This window comes from Choristoneura fumiferana, chromosome Z (assembly GCF_025370935.1).
Source record: "Choristoneura fumiferana chromosome Z, NRCan_CFum_1, whole genome shotgun sequence".
Taxonomy (NCBI): Eukaryota; Metazoa; Arthropoda; class Insecta; order Lepidoptera; family Tortricidae; genus Choristoneura; species Choristoneura fumiferana.
Genome location: NC_133472.1, coordinates 36,807,154 through 36,829,184, shown reverse-complemented (window position 1 = coordinate 36,829,184; position 22,031 = coordinate 36,807,154). Strand labels below are relative to the sequence as shown.

The window sequence follows — 22,031 nt, the reverse complement described above, 5'->3', positions numbered from 1 at the left end:
TAAGGTATCGCCCGTGTCAGGGATCTCTTTTGTTCCTCTAGGTTGCTAGTGTCGCAAAAATTAAGTAAAAGTGAAAGGTAAGGGTCACATTTTCGAAACACTTTTTGTTTCTGCACAAAAATGTTATGTTAACATTGTCAGTGTTGTTTGGTATGTATCCGAGATGTCTAACAAGTGATATTTAAACACTTAACTTACTTATTTCAAATTTATGTACATTTTAACATACGCAACTTCCCATGAGAAAGGATTATTATTATTATTATTTATACTTTTTGTTTTAGCTAGCTGTTGCGTAAAATTGACACGTTGAGTTATTAACATTGAGAGACAATGACTCGAATCTAATATAAATACATTTTTAATAAAAAAAAACGATTTTGTTTTTAGAAAAAAATACAACATCACACACAGAGAAAAAATCATACAGACAACTATTATAAAAAAATATAATTATTATAACAATAAGTGACCCTCAAGACCTTTTTTATTAAGTTGCTACCAAACATCTTTAAAATGTAGGTATATCGATCGTATAAAATCGAGAAAAGTATTAACCAAGAATAGAAAATTAACATATTTATAATGTTTCGTTGATATTTTGAATGTTTGAATAACTTATGAGTTAATTATTTATGTTAGTAATCGTATGGTACTTATCATTTTTTTCTTTATTTGTTAACTACCTACATAAAATCAATTTTATTTCTCTTATTTAGGTCTATTATCCTTTGATCGTCAAAATTGATGTTCGAATTACAAATTTAATTAGGTACATTTTCTGGGTAAATGGAGAAAAGAGAATGAAATGCAGAAAACGGGTGACAATGGTGCGCGCTAGGAGCAATAACTTTGTCCGATTGTATCCAGAAGGTCACTGGGAGCTATTTTCGCTTAAATCTTGAGATCACTCATAAATGGAAAACAAATGCAATGATTTTCGAGCACGTTAAAGAAAAGTAATTGTCTTTGCTTAGAATCGTTGAGTGACAAGAATAGCAATAAACGACGACGCGGGTACACATTCTGGGTACAAAGCCAGAGTTGAAATTAAACATTTTTTTATCGACGTTTTTCGGGCAAACTGCTTTGCAACGTTCGGAATTTAAAACAAGCGCGTCAAAGGATTGTCTATCGGCAATGTTGTACGAAACTGGGGCAAGGGTGAGTGCAAAGTAACGAAACCTTTATTGGCAGATAGCAGAAAATATCGATCATCGCTAGCAGAAGCCGTTGTTAAATATTTAAATTAGTTCAATTATTGAACATGAAACTACCGTGAGACTCACTCATATTAAATATATTGACCCGGATAACTCACGTCTTAAATCGAGTTTAGCTCGACATGTTTCGGCCGAAGACGAAAGGGCTACGGATTCTCATACGGAACTCGATTTAAGACGTGAGTTATCCGGGTCAGTATATTTAATATTAGTTTAATCAGACAAATAAAAAATCACTCGGACACAAATAATACTAAACAAGTACATTTTTAATATATATATATATATATATGTGGGAATGAGGGTGGACTACTGTTTGAATGATTTGATGTAAACGAGCGACCGAATGACTGAAGACTAATGTGGAGTGAATGAGACGAGCGAATGAGTTGAAGAGTGCGAGTTACGATCGGGTGAGCCTAGTTGCTGCATGTGTTTTCTGTTTTATTTTGTCAATTAACGTATTTCATTTAGTTTTTTTTTTAATAAACTTTTTTTACTTCTCGGTTTAAAAGTTTGTTTCCTTCGCACGATCCCACATTTTTGGGGGCTCGTCCGGGATCAGAAGGAAAAATTAAATCGTGGATACGACGACGGACTGGTGTGCTACGTGGTGTAACGAGGCGGTTACATTTTTTGTTACGGCGGTTGCCATTTACGACGGGTGACCGAAATAACAGCGACGACGAGTTTCTGCTGGCTTCTGAAGTAAGACGGTGGCTTCTGAGCGGCAAGAAACTGCACATCAGCGAGATGGAAACGGATAAGGTGTACGACGAGGCAGCTAGCGAGGCTCCGAGTGGCGGTGTGGATGAGGCACCAACACTGAAACTCCATACGACGACGACGACTACTGCAAGTGTGATGACGACGTACGACGTTAGTGAAAGCCTGCAGTACACTGACGATCTGATAGAGAAATTTAGCGCTCAAGACAAGACGTATAGCGTGACTAAATTTATGGACGACATCGACGAGAACGCGGCAATATTTGGGTGGACGCCTTTACAACAATTGATTGTCGCCAAACGCAGTATGACGGGTACCGCAGCGCTTTGGCTTCAAGCGGAGCGACCGTTCAAATCGTGGAATGATTTGAAATACGCGCTGAATAAAGAATTCCCAGACACGGTCAACATCAAACAAATTCACGAGTTGATGGTGGCGCGTAAAAAGAGGAACGACGAAAGTTGCCTAGAGTATTTTTTACACGATGCGCGAATTGGGTAAGATCGGAAAAATGCCAGATATGTGGCAATCCAATACATTGTCGACGGAATCGAAGACTTAAAAAACACAAAATTATGTTTTACGGTGTTACATCATACAGCGATTTAAAGGAAAAAATTAAGATTTACGAAATGATAAAAAACAAGAGGGTACCTACGCATTCACTACAAGACGTGACGAAAACCCGGCCCAAACCAGTTTACTCGAGCTATAGCTGTGAAGAAAGAGAAAATCATGTGTCCAGTGTGTGCCCGAACGAAGAAATTGTTGCGAAGTGTTACCAATGTAGCCAATTCGGTCACATATCGGCACAACTGTGCATCAACGATATCGAGCGAAAGCAGCTGACGTGAAACATGATGGCGGCGGCGCGGACGGAAATCGAGCGGCGAGCTTGTTCGTACAAACCGTCGGTCACATTCACTCGAACGACGGAACGAAGAATGTCTTCGGAACGAGGTGACCGGGAACGACATAGACATGGCGGCGAAGATGGCGGCAATGACAGCGACAGACGTCAGATGTCACACCAATGACGTTGACAGTTGTGACAGTAGCTCAAGCAGTTGTGATCGAACTCGAGATGAAAACATCGATCGGAAGCCGACGAAGACAATGTTATGTGATCGAAGTGTAAACGCGATAATGGACTTCAACAGTGACGTGAACCGTGTGTCGGAAGACTGTTACCAGTCGTTAGGCGCGCAGGGTAACAAAAAGTGTGAACTGTTGTTGACGGGGCTCGGTGCGACCGTGTTTTATCGCCGGGATACGTAAAGACGGACATCCTAATAGACGACGAGTGCTTCGGAGTGGTGCCAGCGATGAAGCACCACGCGAGTTACCTCCATAGTTACTTAGTGTTAAAGGCGCAGACTGTCAGAGGGTGTATAAAAAAAGTGTTTACCTACTGGTGTGGTGTAAAGTTTAAGATGGTTACAGACCATTGTTATGGTTTTCTTTGCACTTATGTTACTGGTATGGTGTAAAATTGAAAACTGTTTTTTTCTTAAAGATGTTTAGTTGTACCTACTTACTAAGATTGGTAAGCTATTTTTATAGCATAAGATGTGTTATTGTAATGATGGCTTATAGCACACATGTTCTAGGATTAAGGTGTACCTAGGTTAAGATGTTTAGATGTGTAAGATGTTTTGTTTAGAGGATGCCTGGGGACAGTCATGTGTGTAGGATGGCCGAATGTGGGAATGAGGGTGGACTACTGTTTGAATGATTTGATGTAAACGAGCGACCGAATGACTGAAGACTAATGTGGAGTGAATGAGACGAGCGAATGAGTTGAAGAGTGCGAGTTACGATCGGGTGAGCCTAGTTGCTGCATGTGTTTTCTGTTTTATTTTGTCAATTAACGTATTTCATTTAGTTTTTTTTTTAATAAACTTTTTTTACTTCTCGGTTTAAAAGTTTGTTTCCTTCGCACGATCCCACATATATATATATTTTTAAATCGTTATATTTTTCCAATTGAATGCACATTAAATCATCTTGTGGAAATGCACAAAATAACCCGAAACAAAATTTAAAAGAAAATAGAAAAATCTATTTAGTACTTATAATACGAATGTATGGTTAAAGTACTTACTAAGTAAAATTAAAATTAAATTGTAAAAGAATTGTTATCTTGTAATGTTTCGTTTGTTAACTTTACCATTTTTTACTGTCAATCGTAGGCTGTCAATTATAAGAAATTCCAACACTATGAAAAAAGCCTACTTCATCTTTGTCTAATTAGAAGAAAAGAATGTATGCCGTTAATAACTGGAAAAAAGATTATAATTTAAAAAAAAATTGTCATGTTATTTACAACAGAACTTAATATAATTTATAAACAGTCTTGTTAAAGAAACCAAAGATTGTGCCAATTCAGGTAGTCAATTTTCCAGTTCCCGTCCCCCTTAAGTAGAATGCCGGGGCCCCATGATCGTAACCATGGCAACGGGGTTCGCTGTAGTTGGGAGGATAGCGGTCATATTATTTTGAACGCTTGAGGGCACTATACTAACGTAGGTACTCTCCGATCAACGATTAGTACTAGGTGATACTAAGTTTATTTTTAGTTAGTTATCTGTTCACAGATATGCCTAGTGCCATCCACGAAGACGCGTGATTTTGTCAAAATTAGATATTAATGGCATAGTAATAAGACCCAAGGCACGCGTCATCGTGAATGACTATCTAAAACGCAGTCAAAGTTTTCAAAATAAGAAAACGAAGAACGCTCATTGGGAAGGACCTGCGGTTTATTTTTTATTTGGTGCAAGTTTTAACACAAGGTTTTAAATTTCCGAAATCAAATTTTCAGATACGATAAATTTGAACACAAAATTCTTACACGTATTTTAGTCAAACAAAGGCTAACTGAAAAGTGTGAATTCAAAGCCTTAAATGTATTACTTCTTACCTACGGGTGAGTAAAGATTTATTTATTGACAATTAAGAATAATAAAATACACTGAATTAAAAAAAACTCTACTAGACTTAAAAAACATACATAAAATACAAATATTTTGTAGTGTTGTTTGCATTTGACTTTGTTCTATCGATAGTTATCGAATGTGACGTACTATCAATAGTGCAAAATAATCTACTACTATTCTTTTTCAGAACTTCAAAACTTTCAATATTATTGATAGTATGGATATTATAGTCATAGATTAATAATCACTAGAGATGGGCCGAGTATTCGTTTACTACTCGGTCGGTACTCGGTGTAGCAGTTTTTTTAATAGTCGTACTTGGCCGAATATTCATCTTCATCGCAGAATGCTGGAATTGCTATAGGTATGACTACAACATGATTTGACTAAGTTGTAAAATGGACTACATCTCTAAAATGCCTTGATTCGTATAAGGATAAGTCGCAAAATGCTACCTATTCCGTACAGTTGGTTAGATTAGACATAAGCGATGTGGTCATTTTACTATTTAGTCATGGTACTATCAAAGCATAGTTCGCATATAAAATAAAACAATTATGCAGTTTTTAGTAATGTTATTTAATTAACAATTAAAAAAAACAAGGTTACTTAATCTTGTGACAAAAAACTAAATTATTTTATACTACCGTTTACTACTGAGCTACAACCGCAACGCGATAAGAGATGAAGTATGTACCCCATCATTTGCGGCTTCGCTTATTAGTATTGAAATAAACGATTTATTATTGCTTCAAACTTAACATGAATTTCAACTTTGAAATATTTAAAAGAAACTCCAAGGTTTTATGAGTTCTCTGTCGTTTTCTTTGTCAAATATCGTGTACTTTTTCTCCTATTTTCTTTCTTGGTTAATAAGCCCTTGACTCTGATATCTTGGTACCTGGACTCAGTTTTGAGTTTATGCAGAAAACCGAACAACGTTGTTTTGGAGTGCAATATTGTACCTACGCCGAGACGCCTCCATGGCATTATTCGTCCTGTGTCTCTCTTTTCAACACGATATTAAAGCCGTATTTTTAAGCCACTGAGCTTCAAAATATTGTATGAACGCAGTCATTCCGTCACAATTCATCGCATAGTTAGTAATCGAGTTCCAGCCGTCATTTATAAGTGATGATGGCAACAATGGCAAATTACATACCAGTCTTACAATTTGCTTTCCTCGGTCAGAATTTGCAAAGTCCAGAGCATCTGCTTATTCCGGACGGCCTTCGAAAAATGGTAATAACATCCTGTAACCTTTCCTTGCGGGAACACTTCTTGGAACGCATTAATCTGAGCCATTTTGAAGTCACATTTATATTTCTATTTCGATTTCTAAGACATCTCGTGTCAATGTCAATAAAGATACGTATGTGTTTTGGGTCTTATTCGGTAGTAAAGCGTTACAGCATAGGAAAAACATTCATGTTTTTCTCATCACTCGCCCCATCCACGTGAATCGAAAAAAGCTGGGTGAGAGAACTGGGCACCGGCTTAAACGTGCCATCTCCAAAAAAAAACTTTGATTTGTCTGCTAGCTGACATTGCAAACATTTTGCATGTGGCAGTGCTAAACAAGCAAATCTTATTTTCAGAATCCAACTCATACTCAGCGACTAAAAAGTTCTTTCTGGAAGTGTTTGGTATTTCAACATCAATACTTTTAGGAAATTTGGCTGCACTTACTTCCAAAAAACGTTTTCGTGTTCTATGCAATTTATTACGCACTGATTCAAAAGATGGCATCATCTTGAACGTGTTTCAGTATGATTTTTTCATAAATTTTCTTCACTGGTGCCATATTTTCACCAACTGATTTTTTTCGGTGCATTAACAACAATGTCCGTTATGAATATGTGATGATTTTGCACACAACTATGAAGGCTTCCTCGGACTACTTCAGTTTGGTTAGGATTCAATGTGACTGACGCACTGCACTCTTCGCGATTTGCACATCGCCAAAATGTGTTTCCCGAAACATTATGCTTGATCCAATTGTAACGGTAACCATCGTATAACACTGCAGGTAAATTTTTATTATTAGAAATAAATATAATTTCTATAGTAGGTACTCATCATGCATAAGCATAGGAAAGCGTTTTAGCAGAAATGTCAATACAAGCGAATTGAATAATCGAATGATGCATCTTTCGATTGTTTTATTTAAAATTATCAGTATTTATTCCAAGTGGCCTAGTATTCAATAATAATCATTTACTTTTTGTAGCGTCTTTGTAGATACCGAGTTTGCATGGCTTCATTATTTTATATAAATTTTCCTATTTTTTTTTTGAAACTTGAAATGCGAAATACAAAATTTCATCTATATCCTTAGAGGTGTTCCCCAGCAATAACAACGAACCTACAATAATAGTTAAAAGTAACAGGTATTTTAACCAACTTCAAAAAAAAGAGAAGGTATTCAATTCGGATGTAATGTTCTTTTTTAAATACCTACAGTTGTCTAGGCCATAAGGCCAAGTGGAGTATAAGAACAAGTAGTTTGAGAAGCCCCGGATAAATATATATATATATTGCAAGGTGGTAGAACCTTGTGCAAGGGCCGCCCGGTTTGCTACCACCGTCTTGCTCGCTAATCCTGCCGTGAAGCAGCAGGCCTCTATGTTGGCAACTCATCTGAAATACCCCTGGTGTTGCAGATGTTTATGGACGGTGGTGATCTCTTACCATCAGGAGACCCGCTTGCTCATTTTCCATCCAGTCGAATAAAAAAAAATATATCATTATTATTAAGCGTAACTGTACCGACTTTAGACGACGTAGTCATTTTACGACCAAGCTATTCTGATATTTTGCACTTTTTAAGATCATGACCGGGAGCGATGTGGTAATTGTGCGACTTGGACATTGTGAGATATGGACTTGATGAGATGAAGGCCATTTACGATTCTGACATTATGAAACGTTGACTAGCAGCGATGTAGTCTTTTTGCGATTTGGACAGATGTTGACTAGATGAGATAAAGTCATTTTGCGAGTCGGTCATTTTGAGATGTAGACTATGAGCGATGTGGTCATTGTACTAGTGACTCGATTGTTTCAATGTCTAGACTACTGTCAGCATTTTGCACCGAGACAAAGGCGATCTCCTACTGTACACATTCTTATTCTGTGGTTTTGCACTTTGTCAGTTATTTTGTCTCGTTCTGAGCTATATAAAGATGTTTTTTGTATCGAATAGCTATCGATAGAATATATTTATCCGACTATTGGTCAGCAACACTAATACTTACTAAGTCGACTGAGTTTGAAGGCATCAGCGGTGTTGATGACGTCTACATACGCTTGCAGTTCTAGTCGGCGGCTGCTGATATTCTGATTGTGGGCAGTCATTGCGTATTTAAAGACATTTTGAATCTCATCAGTGTTTTGATCGAAAATGGCACCTGAAACAAAAACAAGAATAGCTATAAAATAAACTGTGTTACTCAACACCATAAAATAAAGGAATAAAACTGGAATTATTTGGCAATAACAACGCCCTGGTGAAAGGTTTTTGTTGTAAAATATGTAGAATAAGATGAAAATATGTAAGAATAGAATAAGATGAAGATAACTTTGACGTACTCAATGCACTTTGAAAACCTACTAATCATTGTACATATTCAAACAAGCAATTTATTTTTATTTATATGTATATTTAATGAAATGAAATGAAAGCCCATTAAAGATTTATGTTAATGTGTTATAACACTTTTTAGCTATCATTTTCATGAGAGCATCAAAAAAGTATAAAATTTAAAAAATGTCATAATACTATAAACTAAACCCGACTACCGAATCCGAAAGTTTTAAAAATCACTCACCTACCGATCTTAATCGAACAAGAGATTACAACATAATATTTAAGTTTTCAATAACATTAATAATTATATAATTGCTAATCATATTCTTCCATAAATTGATACACAACACTCATGCAAAAAAACAAGCTTATTATTTACAGCGAAATACATCTTCGCAAGATATACCTACCTTTCCTTCGAAACGACTCAATCAAATACAACAGCAACAAAGTTGATATGTGTAACAAACTTTAAACAAGCCAAGTTACCATACACGTGCTCTAGTGTACTTATTTTTATATCTCTATTTATATACGTAACTTCGGAAGATAGAATTATGATTTTCACTGAAAATCCCGCACGTCTAGTGGAACACTTGATTCAACATCTTTATCGGTCGTATAGTGAAAAAGAGGGTCCGCCGTATTCTGAAAAGCGTCATCGGCTTGATATATGAGTGCTGACCGAAACGTTTATCGGAATCAGTGCGCGCACAGCTCGCTGGCTCCTTTAACGCCCGACTTTAGACCGCCCTACGTTACGTGGCCATACACTATCGCTATGTCTTTTTTCATCCCCGCCGACCGAACATTATGTCCTATCCTAAGAGCCATTCTGAGTCTCCATTCTTAGCAATATTTCTTCCATTTGCAGCGTCATTTCTTTCTATATTAGGTTTGGAATAGCAGTTCTGTTATTTTATAGATTTATACGTTATTGTCTTAAAATTAATCCGGATTATTACGGCAGAATTATAGTAGAGTTAGTTTGACTGAACAACTCTGAAAATGTTGTTCAAGTTTTTGTTATTATATGTAGCTGACTAATGTTTACAGATATTGGTCGGTGTTCAAAAGTGTATGTTAGGCATCGCGGTTGTGGCTTTTATCGGCTGAAATATATTAATTTTAAAACACCTATAAAACTCGCAAACCGCACTGGGTAAACAGATATTTATTTTGAATTTGAATTGTGAAATAATTAATCAATGTTATTTTAACGCACAGTGTTATATTTTAATTGAATTTATTATGTGTGATAAGATTAATTTTATATCTTCTTCATCTTCAATCTGTAATATACGTCCCACTGCTGGGCACAGGTCTCTCAGAATGTTAGGGATTGGGTTATAGCTTGGAATAACGATGTAGGAACTTCATAATTGAAGTATTCAGTAAGTATGAGAAAGAGTTTTAAAATATGCTTTTTTAGGAAATACACCGAACAAGGAAAGGTTCCGTTAGTATAGTTAAGTTTAACAAATGGTTATTTTTTCTTAATATGTATATTCCTAGTTATAAAATTGTTTTCCCGTAACTATAGATAAAAATAAAAGATGTGACTGAGAACTTTAATGTTCATACTTTTCCTAACACAGTGTATCAATTCTTAAAGATCCTGTATTTTCTAGTATATTCTAAAGGTCTCTACCCACTACACCATACCTATCATACCATAACAGTAGTAATTGGAACGTATTAGGCACGGAATCTAACGCGACACGGACTACAACATGTCAACGGCGCGCCATACCATACCATGGTTTTTGACGCTCCGTGCATGGCACGCTACGGCGACGGTTGGTTGTTAAACGTGCTAGTGGGCATAGTCTCATACTTTTCAATAGGAAAAATATATTTTTGCCTGACACGTTCCTATTACGGTCATTGTATGACACGGTGTAGAAAGTAAATACCTTTAAGAATCGCTGTTTTTCTTTTGAAGCTGAGATTTGTAGACACCGGGTTCTATCTACCTGGATAAGGCTGTAAGTTCATTAAAAGAAGATTAAAATAAACTTTTTCAACGCTGCAAAAGTATGCTAAGCCCCTGGCGCTGTACCAGTTACTATGCATTTTATGAGACGATAATAGATCTGCTGCAGTACCACAGTACATTCATACTTCCAGTATTTAATAAAAGCCAGCGGCGATTTATTTGTCTGCAGTATTTTATCTTTGTCATTTACAACGCTTACTGTTTCAAGGCATTATTAATGTCATGCAGTCAATTTTGACGTTTATTCATTTTAAATAAAAAATAGAGTGGCAAAAGATCAACAAGGCAAATTGTTGGTAAATAAGCACATGAGTACCTGCAACATTATGTTTATTAAACGTATGCCAACTCATCGTTATGCCAATTTGCATTATGCGTGTTATCATTATGGAAATTCAGCTATGTGAATTAATATTATCCAATCCCACTAATATTATAAATGCGAAAGTCTGTAAGTCTGTTTGTATGTATGTTTTTTGTTACTCCATCACGTCAAAACCGCTGAACCGATTAAGATTAAATTCGGTACACAGATAGTCCCGGAAAAGGGCATAGGATAGTTTTTATTCCGGAAAATTGCATAGTTCCCGCAGGATATCGATAAACGAATTCTACGCGGACGGAATAAATACGAATTAATAATTGTGCAAAATAACGTTAGTATGCTAATTTGAATTAAGAATAATAATAAAGGTGTTAAAAATAATAAGAAAGCTACAAAGCAACATTGCTTATAGTCCCAAGTTCTTGACACTAGCGGATATGCCTCAAAGTTGTGAGACTTCCAACTGAGGAAGCGACAGACTGAGCTAAAATATAAGCTAGTGCTCAATTCAAACTAGTAAAAGTACGTTGTCTCGCTTCCTGTTCAAACTAGTATGATGTTAAGCTGAGGTTACGTTAAATAGTTTTGAAATAAAATTCAAATATTCGTTTAAATGTAAGTACACTATGAATCTCGAAAAAGAAAAATATCGTGATGAAAGATGCATGTTAATGAATCTAATTAGGTACCAATACATCTGCGAGCAATTCAGTGGTGTTTTTGATATTTTCAATCGGCGCAGGGCTCACGTGGAAATTACAGCTAAAACTATCTTATTCTGAGAGGAGGCCCACGCGTAAGTGATAAATCTTAAGTAGAAGCATTTCTCCCAAAAATATAAAAAAACTCATCAGCGATATATTTTGTTTGTAGCTATAAATTACGAAATTGGAAATTTGAACAAAGTATTGTCTTAAAGTACATTAATTGAGCAATTATTGTAGAAAAGTAAACTTTAATTAAGTTTACTCAAATCACTAGTTTACCTTTCTATTAAATAAGTACCAATACTTACCTGAAATTATAATTAACTGACGATTGAATATGGGTGTGATGAATGACGTCGCATAAAATGTTACTTATAATAATAATTGAAAAAAAAAATGAAAAAATGAAAAAAATGAAAAATATTTATTAAGTTAAAAGTACATGGTTTACGATACAGAGGTTGGAATCTCCTAGTAAGTATAAAATACCTGTGTCAGGAGATCCCACTCTTCCATTACAAAAAATCTTTATCAATACAAACTAACTATACTATGTTGTACATACAAATATGTTTTATGATTTAGAACAATAACAAAAGTAGGGAAAAAGCAGTAGTGTGTGTGTGTGTGTGTGTGTGTGTGTGTGTGTGTGTGTGTGTGTGTGTTTGCGTATGCGTGCGTGCGTGCGCGAGTGTGTTTGTGAATAAGTAAGTACTTATAATTATGTGATATGATATGATATGATAGCTTAGTACAGATACACAATGTATTAGTGCTTAAAAAGTATCTAATTTAATAATAGTTCTTCAACAACTTCATAACTTAGAGTTTTTAACCACTTTATTAAAGCCTTTTTACAAGGTAGCACTCGTAAAGGAAATATGTTTTTAACTTTATTAATCTTATTATAAAGGCGTGCTGATAATACTCTAAATTGGGTTCTAGCAAAACGAGATTTACAGGGTGGGACACTGACAACATTGTGCTTTCTTCTACCAGTTATTAAATGTGGCTTAAATGCCAACGATTTGTGTACTTTGAGAGCAGTTAACAGAAAAAATAATTTCCTCATTGAAAGAAGTCCCGAAATATTGTAAAGTTCATTGGTCGAATATCTATACGGTTTAAAGTACATGACCTTAATTAAACTTCTTTGACCTCTCTCTACCTCCAGGAACTTAGTCTTTGTAGCTCCGCCCCAGACAGTAATACAATAAGTCATAATAGGTTGAGCTAATACTGTGTATAGTTGATTTAACAGTGATTTTGTGGTGATATGTCGTAACTTTTTGAATAACCACGTGAGTTTTCTGATTCTGTTGTTAACATACTCTATATGTGTATGCCACGAAAGTCTTTGGTCCAACATGATGCCAAGGTATTTAGTTGATGTCACTTTTGCAATTTGGATACAGTTACAGTGGTTATTCATGCTACAGGTATGCATTTTTAAATCGAAATTACTGTCTGGTTGAGTGCTTATATTTTTAGTAAAACATATATAGTTGGTTTTTGCAAGGTTAAGTGTCAAAAGATTAGAGTTTAGCCATTGACTTACTCTACGCAGTCCGATATCAGCACTGTTAAGAACGCTGTTCCAAGATTTTCCAGTAAACAGAATAACTGTATCGTCCGCGTACGATAAGACGCGACCATCCTCCATGTTCATATCAGTCAGGTCATTAATGTATATTGAAAATAGAGTAGGTCCAAGTACGCTTCCCTGGGGAACACCAAAAAACACCTCAGACTCTTCGCTTACATAATCACCTATCTTTACACGTTGCCTTCTACCATGTAAGTAGTCACCAAGCAAATCCAGCGGCTTTCCTCTAATTCCGATGTGTTCTAATTTATGAACAAGAATGGAAAGAGAGACGGTGTCGAAAGCTTTCTTAAGGTCCAAGAAAACCGCTGTACATTTGCTACCGCTGTCAACCTGTTCAGCTATTAAAGAGGTAAGTGCCAGTATAGCGTCCTCAGTGGACCTTCCCTGCCTGAAGCCAAACTGTGAATTTGAAAGGATCCCAAATTTATTTAAATATGAATTCAACCTGTTATTTATAAGTTTTTCTAGTATTTTTGAAATTGATGAAAGAACGGAGATAGGCCTGTAGTTGTTGGCATCGTCTCTCTTACCACTCTTATAAACCGGTGTAACAATGGATCGTTTAAGAGCCGATGGGAAAACCCCATTTTTAAAACATAGATTTGCCAAGTGACTAATGACAGGTACTACAAGAGGTCTAGCAAGCTTAAGGAATTTGGTGGGGATACGGTCAGGTCCTGGGGCACTATCAGTTTTTAGGCTCATAAGTATTTTATCCACTTCTTGAGGATCAGTATCTAACAGGACAAAAGATGAGGCAATTGATTGTAGTGGCTGACTGTTTGTGGTGGATGTAGAGCCTGTGTTAGGAATATTTTGAGCTAAATTTTTACCTACGTTCGCAAAAAAGTTATTTACATAGTTGACTGACTCACACGGAGAGGGTTTGCAATTTAACAAATCAACGTTACTTGAATTTTGAGTTTTATAATGGGTAATAGACTTAATGGAATTCCAGAGAGCTTTAGGATTTTTCAGTGACTTAGATATCTGTTCCCTATCATATGTTCGCTTCAGTTTCTTTATTAGGTTATTACAGAAATTTCGATATCTAACAAATGTGATTTTCAGGGTCTCATTTTGCGGATTACAACGTAAGTTTAATTGCATTTTGTTTCTGTTTTTGATGCAACGGAGGATTCCTGGAGTAATCCATGGCTTCATAATCCTGCGACTGCAAGTTATAGATTTCATGATTTTAGCTTCGAGTAGTGAAACTTGAAGATGATTAATTAATTGTTCAGCAACGAATTCCGCATTATTGCTAGATAGAAGTGATGCTATGTTCTTATTTAGTAAGTTCGTTACTGCGTTATCATAATTATAAATTTCACATATCTTACTTTTATTTTGAATATTTTTAAAGCCCGATAGCGATAGGAAAATGGTGTAGTGGTCCGTCAAGGATGTGTTTAGAACAGCTGCAAAAGCTAATAACTTATTTTGCTCTATTTTTATCATAAAATGATCCAAGCAACTGTTTTGCCTTGTGGGTAGTGTATGGGCAGGGAGTAAACCATAAATGGAGAGCATATTTAGGTATTGATGTCTGTTTGAACAATCATTAGATGATTCTTGCTGACGAGGGATAAGGTTTATGTTTATGTCTCCTGTTATTATTATGTTATTACATGATTTAATGGTATCTAAGTGAGAGCTAAGCGAATTGATGAAGGTTGATGCACTGTTGTTAGATGGTGAGCGATAAATGCCAAGTATGACCGTGTTTTCTATTTTAATTTGTATGCCCGAAGCATGATCAATCCTAATTTCCTCAACACTAGCCTTTAAAGATTTATTTACGTAGACCACCACACCATCGTTTTGGTTCATGTTATTCAGAGTAGATAAAGATGAGTAATTGGGAATACAAGGAATAGGTTTCAAGTCGCTTAATCTGCATTCTGTCAACACTATAACATCAATGGGACAGTTTAATTGCGAGAGTGTAATAAGGAAGTTATTAAAATTACAGTAAATGCTTCTAATATTTTGTGAGATTATGGTTAACTTATTATCAAAATTGGAGATATGGCTTTTAAGATCCTGAGCATCACATTTCACTGAATATGCAATTTCAGTTTCATCAATTTCATTTACAGTGTTGATTTGATTAGCCATTACGTATTAAATAGATTAATTGATGTAAGATGTATAATTGGAAAAGGGTACCTTTAATTCCGAAATAAATGGTAGAAGATTGAGGAATATAATAAAGGCATGGATGTGTTATTATAGGTTCAAAATGTATGAATAAAGTGCGCTCATTGTTTAAATCTGTATTTTTAATTTGTGTATATTTTTGTGTTGTATATAATTTCATGTGTATATGATACTTTTTTTGATACTTTTTTAAGTGTATGTGTGTATGTGTGTTTTTGTATGTAATTATAATTAAAATAAGCCCATAAGGCATCAAAACTAATACACTTTTAAAGTGAGTTAGATAATCATCACTGTATGAAATAAAATTACTTTTACATGCAAAATGGTAAAAGGTAAAAAGACTTAGTACTAAAAGTCATTTTTGTTGTTGTGACAATTGGTGAATTTGCACTTCACTATTAATTAAAATAACTTTGGAATCATCGGTTTTTCTTAAATATACTTTACCGTATGATGTCCAACAGTATTTAAATGCGCCGGATTTTTTCAGTTCGCGGGCTAGGAAATGTAGACGAGTAGCCCTTGGAGTTAAGTGTTCGCCTACGTAAATTGGGGTGTCTTCAGCGATAGTGAGCCCCAGGTGCTTTGCACACAGATTTACTTTATTTCTGGTGTTAAAAGCCCTACACATTTTTTGGATATCGGCTTTGATAAGAGTAGAAGTAGTTTCAACGATGACGGGCGAGTTGGCAGCATTTTCTGATTTCCCACGCACACGGTAAGTGTCCTTAATGTCGCTCTTGCTGATGGGGCAGTCAATCGTTTTAGATAGACCAATAATCATATTGACAAGGTCCTCCTTTGTTTCTTTTGGTTTTTTAGGCACATTTTTAATTTCAAAATTTGTTTTACGGCTGTCTCTTTGTAGCTCCTCAATTTTGTTTTCCAGCGTATTTATATAATTTCTGTCCTGCACCATTTGATCCTCCAGAGTATTGATTTTAGTTCTAAATTCATCGTATTGTGCCGACATGAAAGAAATAGCCTCCTCAATACAACGGTTAGATACCTGAATGTCCTTAAGCGCCTGAGAGTTTTCAGAGAGTGTGGATTCCAACTTTAAAAATTTTGAATTTTGCTCTTGAGTAAAGTTAGAGAAAGCGTTTCTCATTTCTATCATAAACTCATGAATATCAGAGTCTCTTTTTCGTTTAAGTCTAGCCGTATTAATATTATGACTAACATCCGTAACCTGCGAGTCTGATAGGAAACCACTAGCGCCGTCTATGTCCGACCCAGTGGCAGTGTTCTTTGGTGGCGTGCGTCTAAGCGGCATCCTCACTGAATAGTTTACTACGCGTGTAAAGTACCAGGAGCGAAGCACTTAATGAGAGGTCTCGCCGTATAGGTACTTAAAGCACAGCGATGACGCACGGTTACACTCACACGCACAAACAACGCGAGGCGCACACGATACCGCGCAGATGAGTTACACACACAGGAGCAAGCGCACTGCACTAGACGTTAACTTTTGATGGCTTATGCGCTCCTATTTTTAATGTGAATTAAACATTGATAATTTATTTAAAAATCAATAATTTGATTGAAAAGGGTCACAGACACGTCAACTCAGTATAGAGATCCGAGGGGAAGAGGATTATATGGTTAACTCTGGTCCGTGTAAGGTCGCCTAATGGTATAGGGATAGTAACGGTTAAGATGCATATTTTAAGGTTTTTCTATAAAAACATAGAACAAACGCATAGCCTAACAAGCTTCTTACCTAGCTACCATTCATAGGAAGAAATTTCTTTGCAATAACCGCTGTGTTTCTTTACAAAATTATCCGTGGAAAGAATAGATAGTTGAGAATATTACTTTTTTCCCTATGACAATGAAATTTTGTGTCCAAGCAACTAAATAACAGTGAAAACTACGAACTTTGAGAATTGTTGGGATTTTAATGTAAATTATATATGTGTGTGTACATGTGATCAATATGACCCCGAAAATCAAAGTAACCGACTTTTACCCACGGTGTCTGATTTTTTTATCTAACACAAGGCTTTGAAAATGTAAGTTTAGAATGCAACTTCATTACGAAGAAGTAGTTTTATTACTGGGAGATAGGAACTGGCTGCGAGCCAGCGGCTTACACGCGAATTTTTCACGTAATTTCATTTAATGTCACATAAATGTGTTGAGGGTTATAATGTTAAAGTCCTCAGCGTTAAAAGCGGTCGCGTACTGCACTTTGCGATAATTATACCCACATAACATGTAATTAAACATTCCATTAAATCTGTGACTATTTAGGTATTTTTTTAATCGAAAAATTATTGCTCTGAAAATATATTTACTTGTGATGATATCGCTATTATTCTTTTCTTCAAAAACGTCTCGCTAATACATTAGCCATCAGATATTTCGGAGTGGAAAGGTGGTCAAAAATAACGGCACATGCACTCTATTATTAAGGTTATAGAGTTTATGTTTCGATATTTTTGACCACCTTGGCCACTCCGAAATATCTGACGGCGACTGTAGTAGTACTCAACCAAGAAACCATAATTAAGGGTGAGAACTCCTCTTGCCTGTTAAATAAATTAACGTGTCCACATAAACACATTTACGTTACAAATGAGAAAAATTACATCAGTTCCCCATAACCCGACTTGTGGTCAGAGAGCGTGGTCTTCCGTCGCTTCAGGGAAGCAAGGATAAAAATCCCTAAATAACTTTTTTTTGTTTTTAATGTTTTTTTTGTAAGTATAATTTGAATTTTACACCGCATTGATTGTACTAAATGCTGTTATTTTTAATTGGCAAATAAATAATTAATAAATAATTCGATGTAAAAAAATGTAGGTACGGCTAAAAGCATTACATTATATTTTCACTTTTAAGAAGCTTTCAAGTCAATGCAATGCGACAGTCATAATTATTATTTTTTCTGATGTAGGAACTGACATAAAATAAAAACCGGCCATGTGTGTGTCTACACGTAAAGCAGGGATGCACAAACTGAGCAGGATCAGGGGCCACTCAGACAGATTATGAACTGCTTTCAGTGATTTGGATATAATCAAAAAGTGTCGGACAAACTAATCGGCGTCTCTGGCGACCTAAAAGCAGGCTTTTTCTTCGCCCAAAGACTGAGCCTCGCTGCATTGGGGCAATACGGCGTGCGTCTTGGGTTCAATGCGCCGCGCTGCGCTGCCTTTGCAAAAAGATGCCCGTTTGAGTTAACTTCATGTGTTTTTATTTATTTATTTATTTCACTGTAAAGTCATGTACATTATTGTACATATTTATAAAATGTGTTACATTAGGTATTATTATTAGTTAGTTCATGAAGCCCTGCAAGGGCACACAATAATTGTAATTATGAAGTTAATGGTACTATAAATCAATTATTATAATGTCAACATTTATAGTGATAATGTTATTCATGCGTTGTAGGTTTTATTTTAGTTTCTACACATAACAAAAAATATATAAAAACTATAGGTACAATGTCAATTAACTATATTTTTTTAAATCATCCCAGCCTATATACGTCCCACTGCTGGGCACAGGCCTCCTCTCAGAACAAGAGGGCTTGGGCCGTAGTTCCCACGCGGGCCCAGTGCGGATTGGGAACTTAACCTTACCTTTACCTTAACTTTACTTGGGGATTTGGGATATTTTTTTAAATACTAACTTTATTTCATGTGCACGAGCTATTGAGAATGAGATTTTTAGAATATAACTTTAAATAAATAAAATATTATGTCCATTTGTATCTTAGTCTAAGTGGAAAATTATTTATTTTTACAATACAATACAATACAAGTATTCTTTATTGCACACAATAAAGCAGTACAAAAAACTTATAATATAACACTTAGATTCAGGATAGACAATAGGCGGTCTTATCGCTTAAAAGCGATCTCTTCCAGACAACCATTTGGGTACAAGAAATTATGTGATACAAAACTTACATTTACTTTAATTCCAGCAATGTTTCATCGTTCAAGAACACGTTGACGACAACAGAAATAAAATTTTATTAGTCAATATTGTCTTTAGTTTATTTTTAAAATGAATACAATGAGGTTCCTGTCTGATAAATTCTGGAATTTTATTTTTTATATAATGTATTATTGTATGAATAAATAATGGAAATAGAATTGTAAAAAAAGTAACGATTCAGAAGCAAACTTTCAGTGTAATCGGAAGCAATCTTTAAACTCTTGAGATATTTTTTCACAGGCACTAAAGGCTAGTGTTATTACGCCAGCCACATTACTTAATGCTCGAGTTTTACACTCTGCTTTTCACTTATTTGCGAGTAAATGAAATAGCAACAGTGGAAACAATTGTCTACTTTCTATGTAGGTACCTTTTTATTTTTTATGCATTATTATATATACTTTTGTAGTTTTCTTGTTTTATTTTGATTGATTTGATTCATGTTTAGTAGTATATAAATTCAAAATTATTAAAAAAAATATGTAGATTTTTTTTGTTAGTGGCTGTTGACACCTGATTACCTTGGTCTTAGACGAAGATTTTACTTTATGCACTAGAGCATGAAAAGTAATTTTATGTCGCCTAGATCCAGCATAAACACGAAGGTTACGAGAATGAGAAGTCAAAATAGTAGATTGTACAACAAGTGCATAAAACGAGCTATTTTACCCGAGACGTTCATATAGCCACCCGAGCCGGTAAGGAGAGTTTAATGCTCGAGTTTTATACTTTGCTTTTCACTTCGATTGAGAGGAAATTAAATAGCGACTTGAAACAATTGCTCACTTACCAGGCACCTTTTATTTTTCATGCATTGCTATATAATTATAAATTTTTAGTTTTATTGACTTATTCTGATTGATTTGATTGATTTTCAGTTTTACATAACATGAAAATTATTAAAAAAATATAGAGAAACTTTTTGTTTGTGGCTGTTGACACCTGATTACCTTGATCTTAGACGAAGATTTTACTTTACGCACTAGAGCATAAAAATAAATTGTATGTCACCTAGATCCAGCATAAATACAAACTTTACGAGCATGTGAAGTGAAAATATATTCTTCTATTTGGACATTAGGAAATTTGAAGATCGACCATGATGATAACACTTTGATATTATGTGGGGTAAAATCATGTTTCGAAATGTAATTGAAACTAACTTCTGTAACTGGCAGCAACTTTGCATTTACTGTGCCAATTATCAGCGTGGTGGTTTGTTTACATTATCACCCATGATTAACCCTTTTCCAGACATAGTGCATATAGTAACCATATAAATGTACACAAATATTCGACCTTACTTAGCATACCATATGGTACAAAATCACTTGGATTCGTTAAAACTTATAGGTAAACAACATAAAACTATGATTAATTTTTTGGTAGCACATCTAAATTCGCGGGGCCTGGAAAAGGGTTAAAGCGAAATATTATTTAATCCATTCCATCCAGCCCAGCATAGGCATACGTCCCATTGCTGGGCACAGGACTCCTCTCAGAACAAGAGGGCTTGGGCCATATTTCCCACGCGGGCCCCGTGCGGATTGGGAACTTCACACGCATCAATGAATTGCTTCGCAGGTTTGCGCAGGTTTCCTCACGATTTGAAATTATTTAATCATCTACTCAAAATGCTTTCAGAATAATGTTCACGGAAAAAAGCATGCCAGATTTGGAAATATTTAAATTATATTGACATGATCAAACTTTTATCAGACGACGGTTCTCGTAACCGAACTGAATGCCACTGAAGGGTTGTTTGTTGTCATAATATGATTAATATGATTAATAATATTAATATCATAAATGTAAGCACAATTTAAAATAATATACGTTTCTCAAAAAGAGCGCCCACATTGTAACAGACCTCACGTCACTAGCCCGGCTATATCTCTAGTTGTTGAGGACATTTAAAGTTATTATGTCTAGTAGTAGGTACATAAATACGAGGGTCTTCGATGTCGCAGGGTGTACCCAGTACAGAGACCATTCGAACAAGGTAATTACGGCAACTTTCGTCAAATGTCGCCTCCAAGTTTAAAGTGGTACCGTTCAAAAGTTTCCTTTGCTGCAACTGAATACTTCTTGTTCTCTTGGACAAAATAATCATTAAACTTTAAAATGACATAAAATGTAACGATACTTTGCGCGGCTGGGGTAGCTGCAAAATCTAATAAAATTGACGCAAACAATTATAGGTTTTTATAAATATTGTTATCTAAACTTTTATTTTTGCCTCAGGCGACCCCAGGGCTGGCACTTACCTCTCGCAAAGATTAGGAATAAACAGTCAGAAAGGTAAAGCTGCCAGTGTCTTGGGGTCAATGCCTGAGGCAGAAGATTATGATGATTTATTGAATCAGGCGTTGCTCACCCGCGACCTTACGATAGCTAAGCTTATGCAAAATATGCGTGTTCATGCAGACGCAGAGATGCAGAGATGCAGAGTAAGACTAACAACTCTTTGTACTCTAAACTTTGTAACCACAAAGGTAGATAAAGGAACTAGATCGGGTGTATACAAGCTCACTTGTAATGACTGCAGTAAAGTATATGTTGGTCAGACAGGTCACAGTTTTAATGCTAGATTTAAGGAGCATGTTTCGGTATATAGGAATGAGCATCCTGATAAGTCGAATTTTGCCAAACATTTGTTGGAACTAAATCATTCTTTATCGGACTCAGATTCGTATGAAGTGTAACATTATTGTGGCAAGGGATTTCGTCTCGATGTTTTAGAATGCATGGAGATAATTAGATACAACAGTATGGGGTCTATTATTAATGA

General features: G+C 35.5%; 2 protein-coding genes across 4 annotated transcripts in view; both read right to left on the bottom strand.

The window, feature by feature from the left end:
- The window catches only part of LOC141436141 (glutamate receptor 1-like), a 129,451-nt gene that overhangs the window by 104,644 nt on the left and 2,776 nt on the right, over positions 1-22,031 (bottom strand). For all 3 annotated transcript variants that reach the window (XM_074099034.1, XM_074099017.1, XM_074099026.1), the window contains exon 2: positions 8,149-8,301. In XM_074099034.1, coding sequence (XP_073955135.1) covers positions 8,149-8,301 — 153 coding nt within the window. The remainder of the gene's footprint in view (positions 1-8,148; positions 8,302-22,031) is intronic.
- On the bottom strand, positions 15,642-16,716 carry LOC141440353 (uncharacterized). The gene has a single exon (XM_074104863.1). The coding sequence runs from the start codon at positions 16,560-16,562 to the stop codon at positions 15,642-15,644; it is 921 nt and encodes a 306-aa protein (XP_073960964.1). The 5' UTR covers positions 16,563-16,716.

Coding starts and splice junctions, on each gene's coding strand:
- LOC141440353 (XM_074104863.1), bottom strand. CDS start 16,562: ATGCCGCTTAGACGCACGCCACCAAAGAACACTGCCACTGGGTCGGAC.